A 24,903-nucleotide genomic window follows, 5' to 3' on the forward strand; every position below is an offset into this window, starting at 1 on the left:
TTTTGTTATTCAGAAAGTAATTGGTCGTCCTGAGATCTCGCCCTTGCTTAATACCAAAACAGATTTTTGATAAACCAAAAGAGATTTATTTTTAATATTATTGTTCGATATGGATGGAGATAATGACACACCACTCATTAAAATCGAACCAAAACATGAAGATGAAATCCATTCTTTTCTTCAGGGACACATTTCAGTCAGCAACGAAGCTCTGGTGACAGTAAAGGACGAAATTACCATTAGTACACAGTGTAATGAAGATGAAGAAGTGCACCAACATTCTGACTTTCAACGTGACCTTTCAACTCAGTGTAAAACAGTGTCCAACGATTTTAAATATGCTGATTGTGATTATGAAACAAATGTTAAAGGCAACTTCGACCATCATTTAAAACATACAGTGTCCAAGGATTTTAACTGTGCCTATTGTGATTATGTGACAAATGTTAAAGGCAGAATCAATCAACACCTTTTAATACATGAAGTTTCTAAGAATTTTAAGTGTGCTCATTGTGATTATAAGACAAACGTTGAACGCAATTTCAAACGACATCTTTTAACACATAAAGTTTCTAAAGATTTTAAATGTGCTGATTGTGATTATGAGACAAACATGAATCGCAACTTCAAACATCACCTTTTAAAACATAAAGTTTGTAAGGATTTTAAATGTACTGATTGTGATTATGAAACAAATGTTAAAAGCACCTTCAAACAACATCTATTAATACATAAAGTTTCTAAGCACTTTAGATGTGCTCATTGTGATTATGAGACAACTGTTAAACGAAATTTCAAACGACATCTTGTAAAACATAAAATTTTTAAAAATTTTAATTGTGACAATTGTGATTATGGTACAAATGATAAAAGCGCATTCAAAAAACATTTTTCTAAACATTCAGTTTTTAAAGATTTTAAATGTGCTCATTGTGATTATAAGACAAATGTCAAAGGCAACTTCAAACAACATCTTTTAGAACATAACGTTTTTAAGGATTTCAAATGTGCCGATTGTGAGTATGGGACCAATGACAAACTCAAGTTAAAACGACATATTTTAAAACATGTTTCTAAAGATTTTAAATGTGCTGTTTGTGACTATGAGACAAATGATAAATGCACCTTCAAACGACATCTTTTAATACATAAAGTTTCTGAGAATTATAAATGTGCTACTTGTGATTATAGGACGAATGTTAAACGCAACCTGAGACCACATCTTTTAAAACATAAACTTTCTAAGAATTTTAAATGTGCTAATTGTGATTATGACACAAATATTAAAGGCAGAATCAAACAACACCTTTTAATACATGAAGTTTCTAAACATTTTAAGTGTGTGGATTGTGATTATGAGACAAAAGTTAAACGCTATTTCAAACGACATCTTTTAAAACATAAAATTTTTAAAGATTTTAAGTGTGTGGATTGTGATTATGAGACAAAAGTTAAACGCTATTTCAAACGACATCTTTTAAAACATAAAATTTTTAAAGATTTTAATACATGAAGTTTCTAAACATTTTAAGTGTGTGGATTGTGATTATGAGACAAAAGTTAAACGCTATTTCAAACGACATCTTTTAAAACATAAAATTTTTAAAGATTTTAAATGTGCCAACTGTGATTATGGGACAAATGATAAAAGCTCATTCAAAAAACATGTTCTAAAACATAAAGAATTTAAAGATTATAAATGTGCTCATTGTGATTATAAGACAAATTACAAAAACACCTTCAAACGACATCTTCTAATACATGAAGTTTCTGAGTATTTTAAATGTGCTGCGTGTAATTATAGGACAAATGTTAAACGCAACCTAAAACGACATATTTTAAAACATCAAATCTTAATAATGTACTGATTGTGATTATGGGACAAATGAAAAAAACATTTTTCAACACATTACGTAGTTTTTAACTCTAAAAATTTGAAATAAGTCACAAAACTTATTGGTCTAATTAATGGGGGCGCATATGCCGCCGTTGGGGGCGTGATCCGAAGACCTACTTAATTACATTTATATCGTCGAAATGATTAATTAAAATTTATCCTTTGTGAAACTGTACGTTCGGCCGTCAATTATTTGTAAATGGAATTAAGTTTGCTAATTACGTAAGCTACTAGTAAATTCTATTAACTTCGCTGAAATGTTAATGACTTCCTCTTCTTATAATTGCCCCATATTTTAATTTTATCACTTCATGAAGATGAATTGAAACGTGTCAAAGAAATGGGTGGGTTTTGGAATGTTTACTGCGGATGACAGACCACAGGACATTTCAATACTAATCCGCGGTTGCGTGACCAATCGGTGCCGAGTACTGCCATTTATGGCGGTGGCTCGTAGGCTAAAATGCCATTTGACTATTGTGGAACGCCCGCATGCTTTCTAATTGCCGAGGGAGTTGTTTCTTCCATGACGCATTTATTGTAAAATGTTTTTTGTGGATTGCAAATAAAAAAGGGTTTATTTCCAAAAATATTAATTAAGGAGTAAACCTAATTGACAGTTACGATGTCTTTCATTTACCTTGTCTCTGCGCTACTTCAAATAAAAGAACCGACAGACGACGACCAGTTACGCCACTGATAAGTAACTGTATCTAGATTCGAAATAAAATGTATATGCATATCGTAACATACAAATGGATCAATTTGAATACCTAAATGTTTGGATTTTCTTGAACTGTAACCGAGCCTGTTTGTATTTCTTTTAATTGCATGGCAAATATTTGGTTCATTTTTAATATGAGACTCGACTGCACTAAGTCCCACTTGAAAAGCTGACCGAGACGGTCGGACTGACCTGAAAGGGCAGGTGGCGATTGCGTAGATCATAATGATCCTTTGGTAATTCTTAAGAACTGTGTTACCGGCAGTTAAGTTTGTTGTATTTATTCGAGGGTCAGACGGGAACTAACTTGAGAATGAAATTCACAATGAATTTTGTGAAATATAATTATTTATAATGGAACAACTTTTAATGTATGTAATAAATATTCGAATTGTAGTTAGCTGTGTGCTTAAAGCCTAATGGTGGGTTTATACAAACATTATCACTAGTGCACTATCACTATCACAAGTCATCCTGAGCTTAGTGTTGTAGTGTACTTAACCCCCAGGTTCTGTTCTACGCTAACTTCACACTACAAGAACACGGAAATAAAGTCAACCCGGCCACGTTTAGGCTGGGAAAACAAGAACTTGCCAATAAAAAAAACCAACCGTCAAATTAATATTAAAAAATTGTGTAGTAAAATTAATTGTTTGTAATGATGTGAATACGTAACATAAAATTATAACAACACAAAAGGTAGCATGCAGACTTCAAAAGGTAACATATATGTTAAAAACAAGTTTTGCGAATTATGGGTCAAGTAAACAGGTACCAAGATTCTAAGAAAGGGAGAAATACACATGATGTGACTCATCTTTGGTGCAATAAAGTCCTTTTGTTAAAAGCAGGATGGAAAATTACATGGCCTTGTAGGCAAATTTAACTAAAAACAAGATATGTGGAAATTATGAATCGTAACTCGTAAATGGATTCTAAACTGAAGAGCTTTGATTAGCGTAATCCCGCTCCTGCAAGATAGGTAACCCGCCCCTGGTTTCGGGGTTTCGAGCCTACAGCTACAGCCCGTGACTGCTTCATTCACGGAGAACATTGTTAGTAACAAACAACAAGTCAGTACATACATCAAACGAATCAGTAATTTCCACATATTAAAATAAAATGATCAAAACTTACATGAATGTTACTTCAGGGACAAGACCAAGTAATCAACACATAAACATAAATTAAGCAAGCATTACACCAAAAACGGAAACAATTACAAACAATAGCATAACGGTATCACATATGTGATTCTGCATTGCGGTTAAACCAAGTAAATTTGAAAAACAAAGATTGAAAAGTGTGGCATACAAAACACAAATACGATATAAAGAAATGCAAAGATAACTACCTGCATTTAAAAAACACAAAATAACAACAAACATTTATGGAGCGACGCGTTCACGACCGCCAATCAAAACAAGATGCCCAACGTAACCCCCGTTCGTGCTTTTTAGATGGCGCAGGCAGCTTTTTCGCACCTAGAAATTGCATGGTTGCCAACTCTCAAATGAATGTATGTATCGTTGTACGTTGTATATACAAGGTGGAACCTCTCAGAGTGTACTGACGATAATGATTGTATAAAACCCACCGTAAGCCATCAGGACCTAATGGACCTAGTGAAAATCGAAGGCCCTGAAACCAACTCTACTGTTGTTTATGTTCCTTTTGATGAGACAATCTCAAAAGCACCTGTGATTTGCACATTTGGTGTTGCTCCAAGTCCCAATCTATTGTTTCTCTTTTATTCACGGTTAACACAATTGAACTCATGTTTAAAGATTTCATTTCGGTCCCAAAATCACAATTCGCACATTTAATTTTCTTAGAAGCTATGTTTTAAATAGTGTTTTTTAAGAGCAGATTTATAATTTGTCTCATAATCACAATCAACACATTTTAAATCCTTAGACACTTTATGCTTTAAAAGATGTTGTTTGAAGTACTTTTTAACATTGGTCTCATAATCAGAATCAGCACATTTGAAAACCTTAGAAACACTATGTTTTAAACCATGTTGTTTGAAGAGGTGTTTATGATTTGTCCCATAGTCACAAGTAGCACAAAAAAAATCCTTAGAAACCTTATGTTTTAAAAAGTGTCTTTTAAGAGCAGATTTATAATTGGTTTCATAATCACAGTCAGCACATTTAAAATCCTTAGAAACTTTATGTTTTAAAAAGTGTGTTTTAAGATCGAATTTATAATTTGTCTCATAATCACAATTAGCATATTTGAAAAGTTTAGAAGCCTCATGTTTTAAAAGATGTTGTTTGAAGTGGTATTTATGATTTGTCCCATAATCACATGTAGCACATTTAAAAACCTTAAAAACACTATGTGTTAAAAGATGTTTTAAGAAGTTGTGTTTATCATTTGTCGCATAATCACACGTAGCACAATTAAAATCGTTAGAAGCTTTATGTTTTAAAACGTGCGTTTTAAGAGCGGATTTATAATTTGTCCCATAATCACAATCGGTACATTTAAAATCCTTAGACACGTTGTGTTTTAAAAGATGTCGTTTGTAGTTACATTTAACATTTGTGCCATAACCGCAATCAGCACATTTAAAATCTTTAGAGTATTGCTGCACTTTTTCATTGCCAGTAGATGTTGAACATGGTGTAATTTCGTCCTTTATTGTCAGCCAAACTTCGTTTTGTACTGATATTGGTTCTTGTAGAAAGGAATGGATGTTTTCTTCTTGTTTTGGTTCAATTTTAATGAGTAGTGTGTCCTTATCTCCATCCATATCTAACACAATGTTTTGGTTTATGATAATTCTATTTTGTAATTAAACAATACACAGTGAGGAGTTGTCCAAACTTGAATTTTGTTATTTGTAATTAAATTGCTGATAAAGTTACAAGTGAGTAACTACCTCGTACTTGTTTTATTTTAGGTTAACAAGGTAAAATAATGAATATAGAATACGCGTGCGCGCCTCTTCTAATGTCATTGGTTCGCAATATGAAATAAGGAATAAAAATTCCACTGAACGAGATTGTTATTTCTTATTTCCTAGGCTTATTTCATATTTGTGTGCCAATCCATAAAGATCAGTAGATTGAAAATTGTGTTCTGGCAAAACATCTTGGCGACAAGACAGTGGCGGCACTCCGACCGTTTTATACAGGGTATCCATTATATATGGAATCGGTAAATATCGAATGTATACACAATTTTTCTATGAAAGTTGTTTAACATTTTATTTCCCATAATAAGGTAGTATTCAGTTGTTTTTATTTCAGAAAACAAATGAGCAACGAAAAACAATTTGAATTTTTTTTAATGGCATTGCACCTTTTCATTAGGCTCATTTCGATGATATAACAGGTTAGTACCGGCATAATAAAAGAAAATTTTTCAAAAAAAATTATTATAATCACATCAATAACCAGTGGCGTAACTGGGTATGTTTCGAAGCGGTGCCGGATTAGGTTTTGACGCCCTACCAGATTTTGGCGCCACATCAGTTACCATTAAGCTCTAATCATTAAAACACTGTAGGTAATTACTGTACAGGCATAATTACATTTGTTTATTATACCATTCACCTCCTCTCAATTTCCAGACCTCCTAGATGTTAGTGTCAGTACTCCTTACTTAATATTTTTGGAAATAATCACTTTTTCATGTGCAATCCACACAAACATTTTGCAATAAATACGTCATGGAAGAAACAACTCCCTCGGTAATTATAAAGCATGCGGGTCGAAATGTCCTGTGGTCTGTCAGCTACAGTAAACACTCCGAAACCCACCTAAACCAATAGAACTTTCTTTGACATGTTTCAATTCATCTTCATGAGGTGATAAAACTAAAATATGAGTCAATTATAAGAGGAAGAATCAATTAATCATTTCAGTTATGTTTAATAGAATTTACTAGCAGCTTACGTAATTAGCAAACTTAATTCGAATTACAAATAATTGACGGCCGAACGTATAGTTTCACAAAGGCTAAATTTTAATTAATCATTTCGACAACGTTAAATGTAATTAAGTAGGTCTTCGGACCACGCCCCCAACGGCGCCATATTAATTAGACCAAGTTTTGTGACTTATAAACAAAAGCGACATTAAATTACGTATTCAATTCAATTATTCAATATAAATAAAAAGATATTACCTTATTCCTAAGATTACATTTCATATTCCACGTCTTTTTTACTAACGAAGTTGCTCGTTTAAGTTGCACCTTTGTCAACGGATATGCTTGACTACCTACAGAACGCTTTCTTTATCAGTTAAATATCCATTTCATTCATGTATTACCTTCTGAAACTATATAGAGGGCGTTCAAACATATTAGGTAGATGAGAAAAAACGAAGGCAGACAGATTTTTATTAGTGACGTCATACATTGTCGAGATTTACCGAACGCTTGAAAGGTGTTTGATAGAAATAATGAGAAAAAAAACTTTTACCAAGAATTGTCATGAAACCTTCATTTTCATGCCTACTTTCTGTTAAGAAATTTTAGTTTCAATGACAGAGGCAGAGCACACTACGTTTCATGCCGCTTGTCACTTTACCAGCCGCATTTGTGACATTTCCAAATATCTATATAATAACTTCTGTCTTCACTGTCAGATTGACATTAATCAACAGTTCTATATAAAAAATTTTCTGAATTTTGGCGAATTCGATTATTTGTAAAGTTTTTCTTTAACTTTCTTGTATTTTTCCTACTCTTTAATTTTTCGATTTCAAATTTTTTGAATTGTGTACCAATTTTTCGAGTTTTTTTACTTTTTTTTGTAAATTTGAACTTTTTATGTACCGGGTGACTCAATAAGGCTGTTCTTCGGTCAGATCTCGGGAACCGTTCGTCGTATGACTTAAGGTTGATTCTCACTATACATTACGTTTCCATACCATATGCTTTCCATAACCATTCCGTAAATTATTGACCTTTAAGTGATATGTGTGTAAGACATTCAGCCGCGCGCTAATACACATTCGCCTTTCCGCTCACATATAGAAAGAGCAGGAACGTTAGAAAACGCACTAAAGAGAAAAAAACAAAAATTATAATAATTAAAAAAGCAATTGGGAAAAATGTTCTGAGAGGTTCCACCCTGTATATACAACTTACGGCGGGGCACGCAATTTTGAGAGTTAGTAACCATGCAATTTTTAGGGGAAACGCTACCGGCGCCATCTGGAGAGCACGAATGTAGTTACGTTTGGCATATTGTTTAATGGCAGTCGCGAAAGCGCCGCTCCGTAAATGTTTGTTGTTATTTTTGTGTTATTTAATGCAGATAGTAACACATTTTGCATATCTCTATATCGTATTTCTGTTTGCTGCATTTTATATTTTTTGTGTGTTTCAATCTTTGTTTTTGAAATTCACTTGGTTTAACCGGATCACATATTTAATACCAGGTTTAATACCGTTATCCTTTTGTTTGTAATCGTTTACGTTTTTTGTGTAATGTTTGCTTAATTTATGTTTATGTGTTGATTACAAACTTTTGCACAATATCTTCGTTTTGAACAATTATAACAATCGACGCCACTTGCTGGGCAAGATCCCACTAAACCGTTCCATTTTTGCCATTTTACACCGACATTGAATACCTCGATATCGTTTAACTGTTTTTCCATGTTTACGTTGAATATCGCCTGTAACGGTCCGTTCTGATTTTAAGTGTAGGATTTTTGTCAAGTATGATTTTTGCTCGTATAGTATGAATATGGGCTTCCTTTGTCTTCGCTCACTTTCGGATTGGCACGAATATGTGTGCATAACTAACTTTGTTATTTATCCTTTTTCCTTTTCTACATGTCGCATCGCATTTACTATCTTGCCATACCTCATTTATTTTACTGTATCTTAATTTTAATTTTATTTCATACTATACGAAATTGCATGTTTGTTTGCCTCTACTCTTTGTTGAATTTTAAGTAGCACATCACTTGTGTCCTGCATACTAATTTATTACTTATGTGTTTAAAATTATTTTTATTTTAATATTTTATTTATATTTTAATTTACTCTGTTAACCTTGTATAAGCCTTTATTTTGATTATGCTTGTGGAATGTCACATTTACCATTGATTTATATTTTTTTCAATACGATGTAGTTGCTATTTTAATTTTGTCCTGTTTGCAACTCAAATTGATTAAATAAATAAATAAATAACTCGGACGCTAGAATCGAAACAAATTCTAGACCTAAGGCACAAAAGGATCCAAGGCTCCTCGAACTTTAGTTGCGTAGCATCCGCAACCTAAGACCGCCATATTTATATGCGGCAAGCCATTTAATAATATTCTTCAGTGTCGTATCTTCACATTTGATCAATGTCAGAGGAGTGTTACGAGGCCCGGTAGTAGTTACGGACGTCCAAATTCGCCGGCATTCAGAATCAATTTGTAATAAATGAATTCTCAGACAATACAGCGCTTTGAGTGTTCCTGCCCGACTGAGGTCCGAGCCAATGTGCTATCTTCGTGGAACGTAACGTATGCAAGGTTTTCCTTTCTCTCGATCAGAACACCCGAGCCGCCACTAATAATAAGTAAATAAACATCTAAAAAAAGAGGTAACCATGCAGGCGTTATCGAAAAGAAGATAGTAACAACTCGTTTCATTGGCGGCAAAAGGTGAGGGATCATTGCCACGTTACCGCTAAATAACGCGGAGGCGCTCATTCCTGCTGCAATATCATTCCATTACGAAAGTGAAGCTACTTAGATGAGCAACTGCAATGCGAAGATGTTCGTTGAATTTATTATAGGTCGAAGGTATGACTTCTGAAATAACTGTGAATATGATTATCGATACGAAGCACCCTATACATGATGTTAGTTACACAAGCTGCCAACCGAAATCTGGTGGGATTACAGAAAAGGGAACGAGAGCGAAGATGAGACGGATGGAATTTCTCGGAAGACCACATGTGTTTACCATTTCAAACACCTGCGGTCCAGTTTTTTCCAAGAAATGCGTGAAATGTAAGGAATGGGCGATTTTCGGGCGGTTTTTAGGGGTATTAAGAGATCAAGTTACAGAGTCGCTTGGGGTAGTCAATAAATACGATTTAACATGTGTGTTCATGGTCTTTTACTTGTAACCGGCCTAAGTGTAAAGCACGGCTTATCTTGAAATATTTTGTTATACCTTATTCTTTACTGTGTGCTTTTGTTTTTTATCAGGTGAGGTATTTGCTTTATTCAATTAATCTATAAATGTGTGTAACTTGAATGCAGATTGTAACCCTTTACTTATGTACTTACTGAATTCAATCACTTGTACCACTAATGTGTAACCTTTGTTGGTATTGGCAATCATGTTTCATTGTCGGTAGGGCAGTATCTGTGCTGTACATATTTGTGTATTGTGATTTTTAGTCACTCTGGATTATTTCATTGCATTTCATTATATTTGCTTATTTGGGGCTGTGAGTAATCAAGAGGGAAGTGTACTTGTTTAGAGGTGATCAAGTTATTCAAGTTTATGCGGGCCTTGGTGAACCTAACTAACATTTTCACTCATTCCGAAACCCAACAACTTTAGCCCACGTCTACAGGCACCCCACTGGGCGTGGGTAATCCTACCGCCCGGCGAGGTATACTTAATATCTCTTAGTTTTGTTGATGTATGTGTTGTAATACCTGGGGAATGGCTCGATTCCATTTTGGTTACTCATGGCGTGTATGTAGTATTTACCCCGGTTTCGAGAGGGCTCGAAAGTGCCGTACATTAGATGTTAGCTGTAGGCTTTGTTCAGTATAGGGCTACTTCCGAATTAGGTTTTCCTGCAGTTTTCCTAATTCGTAAGGTAAATGCCGGAGTAGTATAGAACCTCGTTAAGACCCTCAGCAGGGGCCCCGTATTGGTATTGGTATTAAGCTTCAATATAATCTTAATCAGCTATTGCTTTTGGTGTTCCTTACCCATAAAACGCCCTCAGTGCCTGCTGAGAACCCAGTTATTACACAACGTAGGTGCCCTACATGACGATCACGATTTTAGTACACTCGGAGTGGCCCCCGAGTGACAGATTCTCGCGCGAAACTTAAGCGAGAATATTCAAATAGGCAGCCATGTTAGTTTGGCATTCCCGCTACTACAGAATATGGTCAAATATTCCGGTGTGACTTGAAGTTGGCGTTGCAAGATAGTAGGAGGCAAGATCATTACAAGGTTCTACATAATTACAAGATTAAAAAATAGAGACTCTTTATTAAGACAACTTTCTACAATTGTTCATAGCAGTAATAAGCGAATGAAGTGCAAGTTTGATTGTACCGTCAGCGTTTTCGTTGGCAGCGGTCTTGGATAAAAAAATCATCCGCTGTGAAGTAAATGATATTTGAAATGTGAGATCTTTATTGGAATTCAAAAGTAATACAGAGTTGATTTGATAACTTTCCTCTCGACTTTTATACCCTAACACGGGAAGGCGAAAATGGTTATCGCCGTCCAGAACAGATGGCGTTAATGTTTCCAATTTACGCTTTGCTCGGATCCGAACGTTATTCAAACGAGATTCGTGATTTACAGCTTGACAGTAAACTTCGATGTTGGCCATTCTAAAAAACGTGAAACGTTTGAAATGTCGACAAGTTTTACCTTTTTACCTTTCCGTAAAGGGTAAATTAGCGATAGATTTGTGGCCCAAACGTAACGCGTCAATAACATGAAGACTTCGCTTTCTTGTTTTTCGACCGTTGTCTTCTACAACTGTTTCCTTCACCATTTCACCGAACAGTATTGTACCCGCAATTAACTTTAATTTTTTAACGTTAACCCAATTGGATTGCTGTAATCTACATACATTTGAGTCGTCCATAGCTAAAGTTGAATGTTTCAACAATTATCACAGTTTTAAAATGTTACCTGAGTAAAAAGTACAAATGTTCGTATGTGCAGTGCAAGCCGATAAGACGTAGCACCATTCATTCGAGTTCAAGGAAACCGTTAAAAACTTATTCAGATCATCATAAGTTCGTATCAAGTGTGCTTCATTATTAATCAGATCTAAAGGTTCAGCAATTAGTTATCGTCTAATTACTTGCCAATATTTACCTTGCCAAAATCTTACAGACGCAAGGAGGTTGTCCGTAGCCGACTTTGGTTTAAACCTGTGGAAAGATTCGGGAATATTCCAATACTTCAGGCACTGCAATCTCAATCGCTCCTGGTGGGTGGGATAGTATAATTCGGGATTATGGTAATACTTTTCCAAATTCCTCAAAGCCGCAATTTGCTGTTCACCAATTCTGTTTAGAAAATAAGACAATTTTTAGTTTTTGAGTACAGGTGTGTGAGCGACCTGTAATTTGGTTAAAATTGCTGTAACCTAAATCGTCCGGGTTACTATAGATATGTGTGTAAATTGGTCCATCTAGACACACAACACTCAAAAAGTAGATGTGTTTGGCTTGTAATATTTCCCAGTGCAAGATCTCTAATATTTAATTACGTCTTGGGGTATTCCATGCCCTCCTACCCAAGGAGCTACTTCCTACCTGGCAACTTCCAGCTCTACGAACTCATTATACTTAAAAAAAGTATTCAAAAGTCCCTTCCAAAAATATATAGGGCAATTTCTAAAGGACATCACTCGATTAGCGGCCATTTTGGGGCATATTTTCCCGTTGAAGAAGGCGTAGGCTATTATGCGGGTCGCCGCGAACTCTTACGGTTAAATTACGCGATATATCGCGAGAGATAATCGCATTTTTCTTGTATTTGTATGTTTAGTCCATCATCGTGCTTTTAAGGGCAAAGACTTACTTTTGTCATTTAAGTAATAAAAAAAGACACCCTTAAAGAATCGGTACCGTCATATTGTCGAATTACATTTTAAATGGAATTCAGCTAGTAGGTGTTAAGTTTCTGTTTGTTGATGTTTTCAACGCCGAATTTTTTAGTTACTAACTTTTGTTTTTTTAAATTTTTCGGTAACTGCTCAAATAACATTCGAAGAAAATAAAGACCAAATCGGCAAATTTCGTTTTTTTCTAGCATATCTTCGGAAGGAAACGGATTTTTTTGATTTTTTTTAAAGCATGATAATAATTCTATATCTTCTATGGTTTTGGACAGACAGACGTACAAAATTCGTCCGTTAGTGACACACAACGCACAGCCGAAACCACTGCGCGCAAAAATCTGAAATTTGGCATGTAGGCTCATTAGAGAATTTCCCGAAATTCCTACGGGATTGAAAAAAAACTGGTTTTATCCTCCAGAGTACTCGAATGGAACGTTTCAACGAAATGAAATAATTTCCATAAACCACAGCCTTCCTCCTTGACCCTTTATCATGATGGGTTAGATTCTTCATACCTCAAGAACGGAGTGCAGGACGAGGATACTCACACAGGGCGATTAGAACGTTTGCACGACACATATCTACTGGCAATGTGAGGAAAAATGCAGCATTTCTCTATGGGATCGATTGTTTAAATAAACTGAACTTGAAACTCATTTTTATAAACAAAGAATTAAAAGCCAGCACGTCAAAGTTGACTGGCGTCATTGGCCTATTATTACTGCGCATAATCACGATCTCGAGTATTGCTTTCGCGAAAATGTTCCCAATACGTATGGACATTTTTTGTCTTGCATTGCTATCTGTTTCCATATTTCTAAGGTAATTTTGATATTCCTAAAGGAATCGACCCATGAGAACCATTTGTACGAACAGATCTTGTGTTGTACTTATTGATAAGAATCGAATCTAAACAAAGGATTTGAGTTATTTTGATCCAGTAATTGGGAATTTTGCATTTAATTTCAGTGATATAATTCCTTTGGTTGGATTAGTATTTTGTTTCGCATTCAAAGGTGTATGTGTGTTTTAAACAGGAGAACGTACCCGGAATTTATTATGTATAAAAAGTAAGGATCAAATTTAGCATGCACACGTGATAACGAAATAGGCCTGGCATTTTTGTATTTCTTTGTATGAATGTTCTGCGGTTTTGAACTATGTACTTTTAGTGCACTTTCCTAGTCTTAGAACTTTTTGCAATAGGTAGCGAGACGACCTTCAAATTTGATTGTCTTAAGGTGAAATCATTTCCCGAAATGCTGTTTTGAATCGGAAAAAGAATGTATCGTCTCCTTTACGACAAAGGCGAAGTCCATATACGCAACATACGTCAAATACACCCAGGGCTACTACCGCGTTCTAAACACATCTTCACATCTGTCCTCTATTTCACCTCTAAATCTGCCCTCTATTTCACCTGCAAATCTGCTCTTTATTTCGCCTTCAAATCTGTCCTCTATTTGACCTTCAATTGTCATCTATTTCACCTTCAAATCTGGACATTGGAATAGCCGCGTCTACATTTGACCTTGAGCGATTTTGAGTACAAGAAATAAACCCACCTCTATGACCTTCGGTAGCATCCAGTTCAGGAACGAACCACACCGCCTTCCGTGACATTGAGGAATGAACCCCACCGCCTGCAGATTTCGTTTAGACAACAACCACGTTCAGTGACATTAGTTCAGGCAAGAACCCTAGTTTTGACAACTACGATGACCTTCACTGACACTGATGAGTTTAGACAACAACCACGATCAACCACTGTCAACCTTTAAATTAACAAACGTCAAATAATTAATCGCATAGAAATGCCAAAAAATCAAACATTATTTTTTTTACTGTGGAAGTATAGAAGAAAATGAAGAGCATTTAAAACATCTCGTACGACTTGATTGCTACAGAAGCTGCTGTTTTTCTGATACACGAGTGGTGTTTTATATAGTCTAAGGGGGAAGCTGTCAGCGCCATCTGGAGAGTAGAACGTTGGTTACGTTTGGCATCTGGTCATCGCTGGTCTTTAATGGCGATCATGAAAACATCGCTCGTGTGAGTTTCAATCTTTGCTTCAACCTTTATGCAAAATCGCATATTTGATACCGTTATCCTTTTGTTTGTAATCGTTTACGTTTTTGACGTAATGTTTGCTTAATTTATGTTTATGTTTTGATTTTGAAGTAGTATTCATATAAGTTTTGATCATACTTTTAAACATGTGGAAATTATCAAATTGTTTTGATGTGCGTATGCGTAGGTACTGACTTGTTTTTTGTAAACTAACATTTTCGCCGTGAAGCAGTCACGGGGGTGGTAAAAACGACACCAAATTCCGTGATTGTCTTCGACATTTAACTGTAGGCTCGAAACCCCGAAACTCGTCGGTTTAGAATCTATGTGCGATAAATGAGTTGCGATTCGCGAATTTCCACATATTTTTGCCGATAGTTGAGGCTATGTAATTTTCCAGCTTGCTCCTAACAAAAGGAGTTCAGTGCACCAAAGACGAGTCACATCCTGTACCCTTCAGCATTTCTCAGAATTTAGGTACCTGCTTACCTGACCCATTGTTCCCAAAATTTGTTTTTAACCGTGAGTGTAACCAATAATGTGTATATGCATATACTATCTTTGTTAACCACTGCTTAAACTTGATAATTTTTACAAATTATTTTGTTAACTAACTGCAAGGTTTTTCTCCGTCGTACTCTTTTTACTCTTGGCAGTTACTTTTGCGAGAGTACGACACATTTTGGCTTTTCCGGGCTTTCACAATCTTAATAATAACGATCATTATTAAACAAACTTTTTACAATTTCAGTGTTTTATTTTACGGGCTCTTCCCTAGTGTACTTCAGGTCATAGCATTGTCTACAGGTAACGTAGGGAGGCCCCTGCCTTAGAAGTTTTATCAGGTGCCACTTTTCAAATTTAAGGGGGATCTTGTTTAGTTTTGGAGGGAATAGTTATTCGGGTGGTCATTTTTAAACGTTGCCGGGTTGACTGTATTTCCTTGTTCTTGTAGTGTGAAGTTAGTGTAGAACCTGGGGTTAAGTACACTACAGTGTCATTCTCTTCGTGCATGCGCGGCAGTTCAAATGACCTTGGATTTGGCGCATGCGCAGAACTCAAAGTCTAAGTGGGCAGGGATCGGTGTTGGTATAACAAAAAAATGCTTTTAGCTGTAGTCCTGCATGAGGGTGCAAATTTTTTATTTTTCGAATGCAGAATCGTGGGAATGTGTAGAAATATTAATTGAAGAGGCAAATGATCTTTGTGAAATAAATCGCTCACCAAAACAGTAAATTAGAGAAGACACAACAGCTAATTTTATTTCAATTTTAAGGTTAAAATAAATGTTGACCACGTGATCACGTCTGCACTCTCTCACGAGATGAAGTGTTTGGAGCTTTACTCGCCTTTTTTCAATAAAAAAAAACTGATAAGGTGTCAACACTTTTTTGGATAAACGAACGCTTTAGAGCAAAAAGAGTGATCAGAACGCACCTAAAATAAATTAATAAATGCTGCCACCTAGTGTGTGAATGAAAAACTAAAAAATTTATTTCCATGTAGCGCCTTTAGTGAGTGCCTTACATTGTTTAAACAATTCCTTCAAAGGCTGGATTTGATCACAAACTGTTCTTTACCATCAGAATTTCTGATAGCTATAAATCAATGCAGATCACTGGCGATTGTTTTTTAAATTTCTCCAAAAGCAACGTGCACTTTCTTGCACCAGGGTCACAGTACACATTAAAGATGGAAGTAATGTTAATTATTGCAGTTCCTCAATTTTTCAAATAATACACAAACATGCACAAAATTTGGGAATACTTAACCTGTTATTACTGTCCTCGATATAATCAAAAAACTCCTCATCGCCTTTGAGTAAGGTTAGCGGCACTATCCCATTAACATCCACGGTATTGTTTCGGTCAACGCCGTGTATTTGCGACAATCTACGGGCGATATGCGTGAGATAGTTTCGTATTAGCGCCGTCTGCTCGGAGTTTTGCAAACCGTAACAAATAAGGTAACGTTCCGCATTTGCCGGTCGTGATGCGTTTGGCTTTAGAATCGCGACTAAAATGAGATGATACGGAAATTATCTCTCGTCAATTTTACGCTTACCCTTCCGGAAACATTTGTACATTAAATAAACTAATCCCACACTAAAGGGAGTAAACAGATCGAAAACTTTAGTAACGAAATGTCCGTTACTTCGAACAATCTTCAAGGCCATTAAACACTGGCATAAGTATATTTGCTTCGATAAAATTTCCTGTAGATTCTCCTTCCCTTCAACCGAAAACGCCTATAAATTGTCTTGGCGATTACGGCGTTTGGTTAAAACAACTCACCCCGTCGGACATCATGAAATGAACTCCGAGTCCTTCGGTTTCGTGTTTGACATTCTTCGCGAAGTGCTCGATATTTTCCAATTTAAAGATATCGCCATCCTTATAAAATCCGTACTGCGAGTTAAACGTGACTGGCGACACGACCCGAGATCTATTCATCTCAAAATCGTGCACAGATTTGAGAGTGAAACCGAAACCTTTAAACAGCCACTTCTTCCGCCATAGCACGTACTCGGAAAAACCGCCGGGACCGGCACAGACATCGGCAAAGTAGTATGGAGCATACGATCTCCGATGCTCCACCTGTAAACGTGCCGTTAACATCGGTCTTGCCACCGTACGAGCCTTACACTTTGATCAATGTTTGTAAAAATAAAATTCGTCGCCGCGTCGATATTTGCCATTTTTAAAGCGGCGCGATTCATAAAAAACACGGATCCGATCATCTCAAAGGAATTTGCTCGATTCCTGGCCTTATACAGCTTCTTCAAGTCTAACTTGTCGTACATGGCCTACGAAATATCTCGAGATTAAACTTAAGAAAGACGTAGGTTCATTACTTTAGCCGCTATAATCTCCTGCAGCACGATCCAATCGCAGAAGTGCGTCTCATTGTCAATTTCAAGAATTGGACTACCTTCCACAATCCATTGGAGCATCTCGTCGAACGTGTACGAAAAATCTTTTTCGTTGGCAATCCAGTTTACCGTCTCTACGATTCGTGGTTCCTAAACAATCCTTAGACGGAACTTGTGCATTACACGAAACTGACCTACCTTGTCACCGGGCTCCTTGAAATCCATTCTTGTTGGCTTCCGAAACTCGACACTTTCGAATTGGTTTTTCAAAAAAGAGTGACCTTCTGACTAGCGTGCGTAAGTTATACTTAATATAAACACTAAAACGAAACACAGAGGTGTTAGACACATTTTTAAAATTATATAAATTATGATTAAAATAAATAAAAATTAAATAGCTAAAATGAGGTTAGGATTAGGCATTATACAAGGATTGCAATTTCCGTAACTAAAGTCCCTAGATAAAAGCATCTATACAGAGTACATCGTCAATATAAGAGGTCGGAAAATTACTGAAAAACAATAGCAAGCATAAATTTCGACAAAAATTCCAGAAAGCGTAAGAAATAGCCTATTTTTGAAGATTTTTGAAGAAAAAAAATGCTGCTATGCAATGTAGGTAGCGTATATTCGTTCACTTTTTAACATTTTTCATTTACGAATTAAAAAATTTAGATACCTCCCCTCTTCCTGATCTAAACACAGATCAAAGAGAAATATCATTTGTTAAAGAACTAACCCCAAAATAAAGCTTTTGGGCTGGCTTAGGTGCAATTTAACATACAGGGTGAGTTTTTTAGCAAACCCCTCTTTCTCAGATTTCTAATAGTGCTAATAAAATTTTGTTACTTGTGAGTTTCGAGTAAATCACATCAACTTTCTTATTTCTTATTGACGCCATATTGGATTCGTTAGAAAAAAATTACAAAATCAACGATATTAAACACTTAATATGTATTGCATTGGGAAATCAATCTTGCATTTTTGCCTAGAACATTACAATGTATTTCTTATGGCAATAACTCCATGATCGCGACTTTGCCAGACTAAAAACGGATGAATTTGGTATTGCCATAAAAAATATATTGTAAACTTAGATGCAAAAATGCAACATTGATTCCCAAATGAATACTACTAAAAAAAAATAGGTGTTTAGTTTTGCTGAAGAGTTTGTAATTTTTCTCGCTATTGAATGATATAAAATTCCAATATGGCATCTATGAGAAATAAGAAAGTTGATTTGATTTACTCGAAACTGATAAGTGATAAAAATTTTATTTTAGCACCATTATAAAGGTGAGGAAAAATTACTGAGGGTTTGTTAAAACTATTTTTTGATATCTTTGAAAATAAATGAATACTAGCGCACCATGTCATTTTTCGTTTTTTTTTTACCATAACTTTGTTGTTTGTAGAGCTACAAGAAACTCTGCAAGGAAAACTTAATCTAGCTATATAAAATTCAGCAATTCTTTGCTCATTTAAGTGACTATCTCTTACGGTTTACGAAATCGCCATACTAAACATCGGATAAAACTCATTTTTCATTTTTGGTGTAACTGTTTGCTCAATTTAAGGTTATGTTTTGATTAAGTACATGGTCTATACCTACAGACTTGTTTTCAAACAACTAAATTAGTTATGACACTACTGTGATTGGACTATAGGATTGGAATTTCAGAACGAGAGCCAATGCTACTTGTCTTCGGGGGGAGACCCTGCTAACAGAAAGTATTCAGATTAGAATCTTTGAGCGATATAAGTTGCGATTCACTAATTTCCACATGTTTAAACGTTGAGTTTGCCCTCAAAGGCTATATAATTTTCCATCTCGCTCTTAACAAAAGGGTTTTATTGCACCAAAGGTGAGTCACCTGTGGTACAGTTTATGACCTCCTTGTACTACCCCAACCAGTTCCAAGTTCCAACTTTCTTTTAAGCCTGTTTTGGTATCATGTTTTGTGTAATGTAATTTATATTTGTCATGTTTTATTGTCAATTATTTTGATGCGTGTACAAATGAAGTTTCGATAGGTATTTTTTGTGAACTGTGAAAGGTTCCACCCTGTATATACAACTTACGATGATACATACATTTTTGAGAGTTGGCAACCATGCAAATTCTAGGTGGGAAAAAGCTGCCTGCGCCATCTAAAGAGCACGGACGGGGGTTACGTTTGGCATCTTTGCTTTTCTTTATATCGTATTTGTGTTTTGTGTGTAACATTTCTCATCTTTGTTTTTGAAATTTACTTGGTTTAACCGTAATGCATAATCACATATGTGATACCGTTATGCTATTGTTTGTAATTGTTTACGTTTTTGGTTTAATGCTTGCTTAATTTATGTTTATTGATGTTGATTACTTGGTCTTGTCCCTGAAGTAACATTCATATAAGTTTTGACCATTTTATTTTAATATGTGGAAATTACCGATTCGTTTGATGTATGTACTGACTTGTTGTTTGTAACTAACATTTTCTCCGCGAATGAAGCAGTCACGGGGGTGGTAAAAACTGTAGTCAAAATTGAGCTACGACACTTAATTCCGTGGTTGTCTTCGACTTTTAACTGTAGGCTCGAAACCCCGAAACCAGGGACGGGCTACCTATCTTGCAGGAGCGGGATTACGCTAATCAAAGCTCTTCAGTTTAGAATCTATGTACGATAAATGAAATGAAATGTAATTTTCCATCTTGCTTTTAACAGAAGGACTTTATTGCACCAAAGATGAGTCACATCCTGTGTATTTCACTCTTTTTTAGAATCTTGGTACCTGCTTACCTGCCCCATAATTCTCAAAACTTGTTTTTAACCTATTTGTTACCTCTTGAAGTCTACCTGCTACTTTTTGTGATGTTATAATTTTATGTTGCGCATTCACATCATTACAAACAATTAATTTCACAACACAATTTGATATTAATTTGACGGCTGGTTTTTTATTGGTAAGTTTTTTCCCAGCCTTTTTCTATTTTTATTCGGTGAACTACCATTTTCGAAGTTTATTTTTGCAATGTAATTCATTTCGGGTTAAATTTCTGAGCTTTCACAATCTTAATAATTGCGATCATTAGTAAACAAACTTGTCACAATTTGAGTGTTTTATTTTACGTTCCTTCCCTACTGTACTTTAAGCCATGGCGTTGTTTACAAATAGCGTAAGGGGGCCCTGCCTTAGATGTTTGATCACGTGCCACTTTTCAAATTTAAGCGGGATCTTGTTTAGTTTTGGAGGGAATAGTCATTCGGGTGGCCATTTTTAAACGTTGCCGGGTTGACTTTATTTCCGTGTTCTTGTAGTGTGAAGTTAGCGTAGAACCTGGGGCTGGGGGTTAAGTACACTACAACTGTATACAGGGTGATTCCTATAGTACCTGCCACCGTTTGGGAGCGTATAGGGGGTGCCTAGGGGAGTATTTTGATATAGGACACTTGGGGTCGGAAATCTAAAACAAGGGCGCCAGAACCAAATTTATCTTCTGGAATTTCACGCCTGTATGTAGGCAACCCAACCGACCGACGTTTCGCGCGGAGCGATGCAGAGCGAGTTAGCGCGAGGAAGCGACATGGGAGGGAAGGAGGGAAAACGACATCAAAAGCAATAACGTTTACAAGTGTTCAACGTGGCCACCGTTGTTCTCAATGCACTTCCTACATCTAGCCAACTATTATTATACTATTGCCATAGTGTTTATTCACTTGATACGCGTCGTTGCAGACGGGATTTCGTGGGTTTAAACAAAATTCTGATCAAGTGTCAGCCACACATCGCCGCCTGAGATCGCTCCGTGTGCACCGCCGGCCGGTTGGGTTGACTACCTACAGGCGCGAAATTCCAGAAGGTAAATTTGGCTCTGGCACCTTATTTTAGATTTCCGACCCCAAGTGTCCTATATCAAAATACTCCCCTACGCACCACCTACACGCTCCCAAACGGTGGCAGGTACTATAGGAATCACCCTGTATATGTAATTGCTTGCTAATTGCTATGCTTTTGTCGACACTAATGGTTAACGTGTTTATTGATTGAAAATACAAATAAAGTAAATTGATTCTAAATTTTGATTTGGTGATCGAGACTGCACATATACTATAAATTGGAATAATTACAAAGGGAATATGAATGAAGGGACTTATTACTTGCTGTTGTTTCGAAGTAACTCATTTCTATACGAAGGGGCGGTGATGGCGACAGGAAAGCGCTGCTTTTTGTGGTAGCGATAATGAAGATTGTTGGTTGATTAAACCACAACACGATGATTGGCGCTTCTAACGACGAAAGCTTTCACAGTACTGTACAAATAATTTTGGCGAAAATGACATGCTGCTTTTTAACAGACACGCTCATTGTTAATGGATGTACGATGACATCTTGCATTTTTCTTCGATTGTTGTTCAACGAATACGCATATGCAAGTGGCTCATGCATAGTACATAACAAGAAGCGAATGTATACAGGGACAGGCGAAATAGTTATATACAAGATAATTTCTTTGAAAGAATTTCAAAGTTAGGAGTTTGAATGCAACATATTATCATGCACATTTGTGATTCGACTTTATTGACTATTAAAATAACTGATGCAAAGATTTATTTAAAATACGAAGTATCCTATTCAGTGGCGTAACTGGGTATTTTTCAAAGCGGTGCCGGATCAGGTTCAGGTTTTGGCGCCCTACCAGATTTTGATGCGACATCAGTTACCATTAAGCTCTAATCATTAAAACACTGTAGGTAATTACTGTACTATTACATTTGTTAATTATACCGCTCACCTTCTCCCAGACTCTGACCTCATAGATGTTAGTGTCAGAACCCTAGATGTTTACGTTGTGTTTTGTAGTATTTTGAGTTAAATTTTAGAGGTCGTCGTCTCTCGATGCTTTTATTTGAAGTAGTGCAGAGACAAGGTAAATGAAAGACATCGTAACTGTTAATTAGCTTTACTCCTTAATTAATATTTTTGCAAGTAAACTCTTTTTCATTTGCAATCCACACAAACCATTTTGCAATAAATGCATCATAGAAGAAACAACTCCCTCTGCACGCGGGCGTTCCACAATAGTCAAATGGCATTTTACTGATCTGCCTACGAGCCACCGCATAAATGGCAGTACTCGGCACCGATTGGCCACACAACCGCGGAATAGTGTTAGGGTCGAGATATCCTGTACTGTCAACCGCAGTAAACAATCCAAAATCTACCTAAACCAATATAACTTTCGTTGGCACGTTTCAATTCATCTTTATGAAGTGATAAAATTAAAATATGGGTCAAGTATAAGAAGGGAAATTAATTAATCATTTCAGCTAAGTTAATAGAGTTTGCTAGCAGTTTACGTAATTAGCAAACTTAATTCCAATTACAAATAATTGACTGCCGAACTTCGACAACGTTAAATGTAATTAGTCGGTCTTCGAACCACGCGGCATTTGCGCCACCTATAATTAGACAAATAAGTTTCGTGACTTATAAAACAAAAGCGATATTAAATTACGTATTCAATTCAATTATTCAATATAAATGAAAAGATATTACCTTATTCCTAAGATTACATTTCACATTCCACGTCTTTTTTACTAACAAAGTTGCTCGTTTAAGTTGCACCTTTGTCCACGGGTATGCTTGACTACCTACTGAACGCTTTCTTTATCAGTTAAATATCCATTTGCTATGGGCTGCTGTAAGGCAAAGAACGTGGATTTTATAGGCTATGGGGGCGAAATTGTAATCGGTTTGTTCTCCGGGTCTCGGGGTTTAGCCGCTCGAGTGGAGTAAGCTGTGGCTACGTACACGGTGCGTGCCAGCGGCTACAGTAGAATCAATAAAAAATCAATGTAAAGGAAGACGTTTATATAGATATTTACATCATTCATTTTAAATTATTACAAGCTTCTTATCATTCGATAAACCAGACAGATAGAGTATGAGGGGAAGGGAGATAAATCAATGAATTTTTTGATAGTATTTCTATCGCTTAAATAGTTAGTTGAAAGAATGATCTTCGATCCATCCGTAGTGTTGCGACACGCTCGTGTAAACATCAGGCGTACCAACCGCGCAAGGAATTCCCCACGATAACACCCCAATTTGAATTCTGTCGGTCGAAACCAACGGTCCCCCGTTGTCTCCGTCGCAACCGCCCGCTCTCGACGCTTTCGTGCAGATATTGTCATAATCGACCGGATAATCCCGCAGCTCCCGCTTGCAATCGTCCAAGGAGAGAACGTAAAATTCGGCGTATCTTAAATGATTGGAGTACGTCGGAAGTGAAAGTAGCTCCTTTCCCCATCCCGATAAGACGGCCTTTTGTCCCGGATACGTCGACGCGATGTTCAACGCAACCGAGCTCGTTTGTGGAACGCTGAGCATGTTACCGGTCGTCTTTACCAGGGCGATGTTGTTTTTGAAAGTTGAGCTATCGTAGCGCTCGTGCGAAATAATGCTGGACACTGAGAGATGGGTTCCGCCTACGACTAGGTCATTCGTGCCCACAACTACGTACACGCTTTGCGGGTATTTCCTAAACTTTCAAGTTAGTAAATCGGGTACGATAACGCAACGTAGGTATCTTACCCGTAGACGCACTTCGCTGACGTAAGCACGTAGTAAGGTTTTATTATCGATGCCCCGCAGAAGTGCCCGTTGCTCTGATTCCTTAACGAGGCTTGGTAGCGGAACTGACCGGGCGCCGCCGCTAGTGCGTCGACAATGCGATTTTCGACATTTCCGGAGACGGCGAGGACTCCTAAAAATGCAATGTTGAAAAAAAAGATGTCCACCTTGATTGTACCTATACTTACCGAGAGTAAGGAGAGACGCTAAAACAAATAAACAGTTCATTTGGTCAGATTTTTTTAAAGTGATTATGAGGAACGATAGGTGCGGCTTTTAAGGTACCGGGCTATCTTTCGCCGATTGATAATCGGATAATCGGAGATTTGGTTTGAGTATTGATACTTGAAATCGATAGTTACTGTGCAAGATTTCTAGAGATTATGAGCTTTAGTCAGAAACGATTGGTTGCAGGCGTAAGGAACTGACATTGTCAGCCAAATTCGGATAATACTCGAATCATAGTGATGCATTTCAAGTAGTTTTAGTCATACGTTTCAACGGTTTCACATAAGAACTGTCATGAGTCTCAAGGTGAGGGACTGATTAATATACTACTCACCTTCTCCTAGACACAGACTTCCGGTGGACGTTTCGCGGCACTTTTAAATTTGGATGGCAGTCGGCTCGATAGGGATGGCACGAATGAAGTCCTACGTTGTGTAATCGGTTCTTATATGTGTTGGGACGTGAGACATAATCGGGAAGGGAATTAAATAAAAGACAGGACTTTTGTGCATAAGAAATGATAAGAAAAAATAAATATATTACGCGTACAACAAGACCATGCCAAGGAAACCTTCTACAGGACAAAAACCCCGGCATAGGCCACACAAATACATGAAATAAATCACCTACAGAAATAAAATGCAAGTGAAAATACACATAAATAAAACATCTCAAATTGTATGATAA

General features: G+C 36.5%; 2 protein-coding genes across 2 annotated transcripts; both read right to left on the reverse strand.

Annotated features, from left to right (window-relative positions):
* Nucleotides 1-10,810: 10,810 nt before the first annotated feature.
* Nucleotides 10,811-17,805, reverse strand: LOC116180531 (cap-specific mRNA (nucleoside-2'-O-)-methyltransferase 1-like). Its single transcript, XM_031500571.1, has 10 exons — nucleotides 17,568-17,805; nucleotides 17,352-17,519; nucleotides 17,142-17,303; nucleotides 16,792-17,094; nucleotides 16,562-16,745; nucleotides 16,270-16,513; nucleotides 11,677-11,870; nucleotides 11,488-11,628; nucleotides 11,229-11,442; nucleotides 10,811-11,180 (listed from the first exon to the last, which is right to left on the reverse strand). Exons 1-10 carry the CDS (start codon nucleotides 17,592-17,594, stop codon nucleotides 10,832-10,834), a joined length of 1,986 nt encoding a protein of 661 aa, XP_031356431.1. The 5' UTR covers nucleotides 17,595-17,805; the 3' UTR covers nucleotides 10,811-10,831.
* Nucleotides 17,806-23,211: 5,406 nt separating this feature from the next.
* LOC116181046 (chymotrypsin-1-like) lies at nucleotides 23,212-24,471 on the reverse strand. Its single transcript, XM_031501275.1, has 3 exons — nucleotides 24,177-24,471; nucleotides 23,950-24,121; nucleotides 23,212-23,896 (listed from the first exon to the last, which is right to left on the reverse strand). Exons 1-3 carry the CDS (start codon nucleotides 24,214-24,216, stop codon nucleotides 23,359-23,361), a joined length of 750 nt encoding a protein of 249 aa, XP_031357135.1. The 5' UTR covers nucleotides 24,217-24,471; the 3' UTR covers nucleotides 23,212-23,358.
* Nucleotides 24,472-24,903: the final 432 nt, after the last annotated feature.

The sequence above is a fragment of the Photinus pyralis genome, unplaced genomic scaffold, assembly GCF_008802855.1.
Source record: "Photinus pyralis isolate 1611_PpyrPB1 unplaced genomic scaffold, Ppyr1.3 Ppyr1.4_LG9, whole genome shotgun sequence".
In the NCBI taxonomy this organism is placed as follows: domain Eukaryota; kingdom Metazoa; phylum Arthropoda; class Insecta; order Coleoptera; family Lampyridae; genus Photinus; species Photinus pyralis.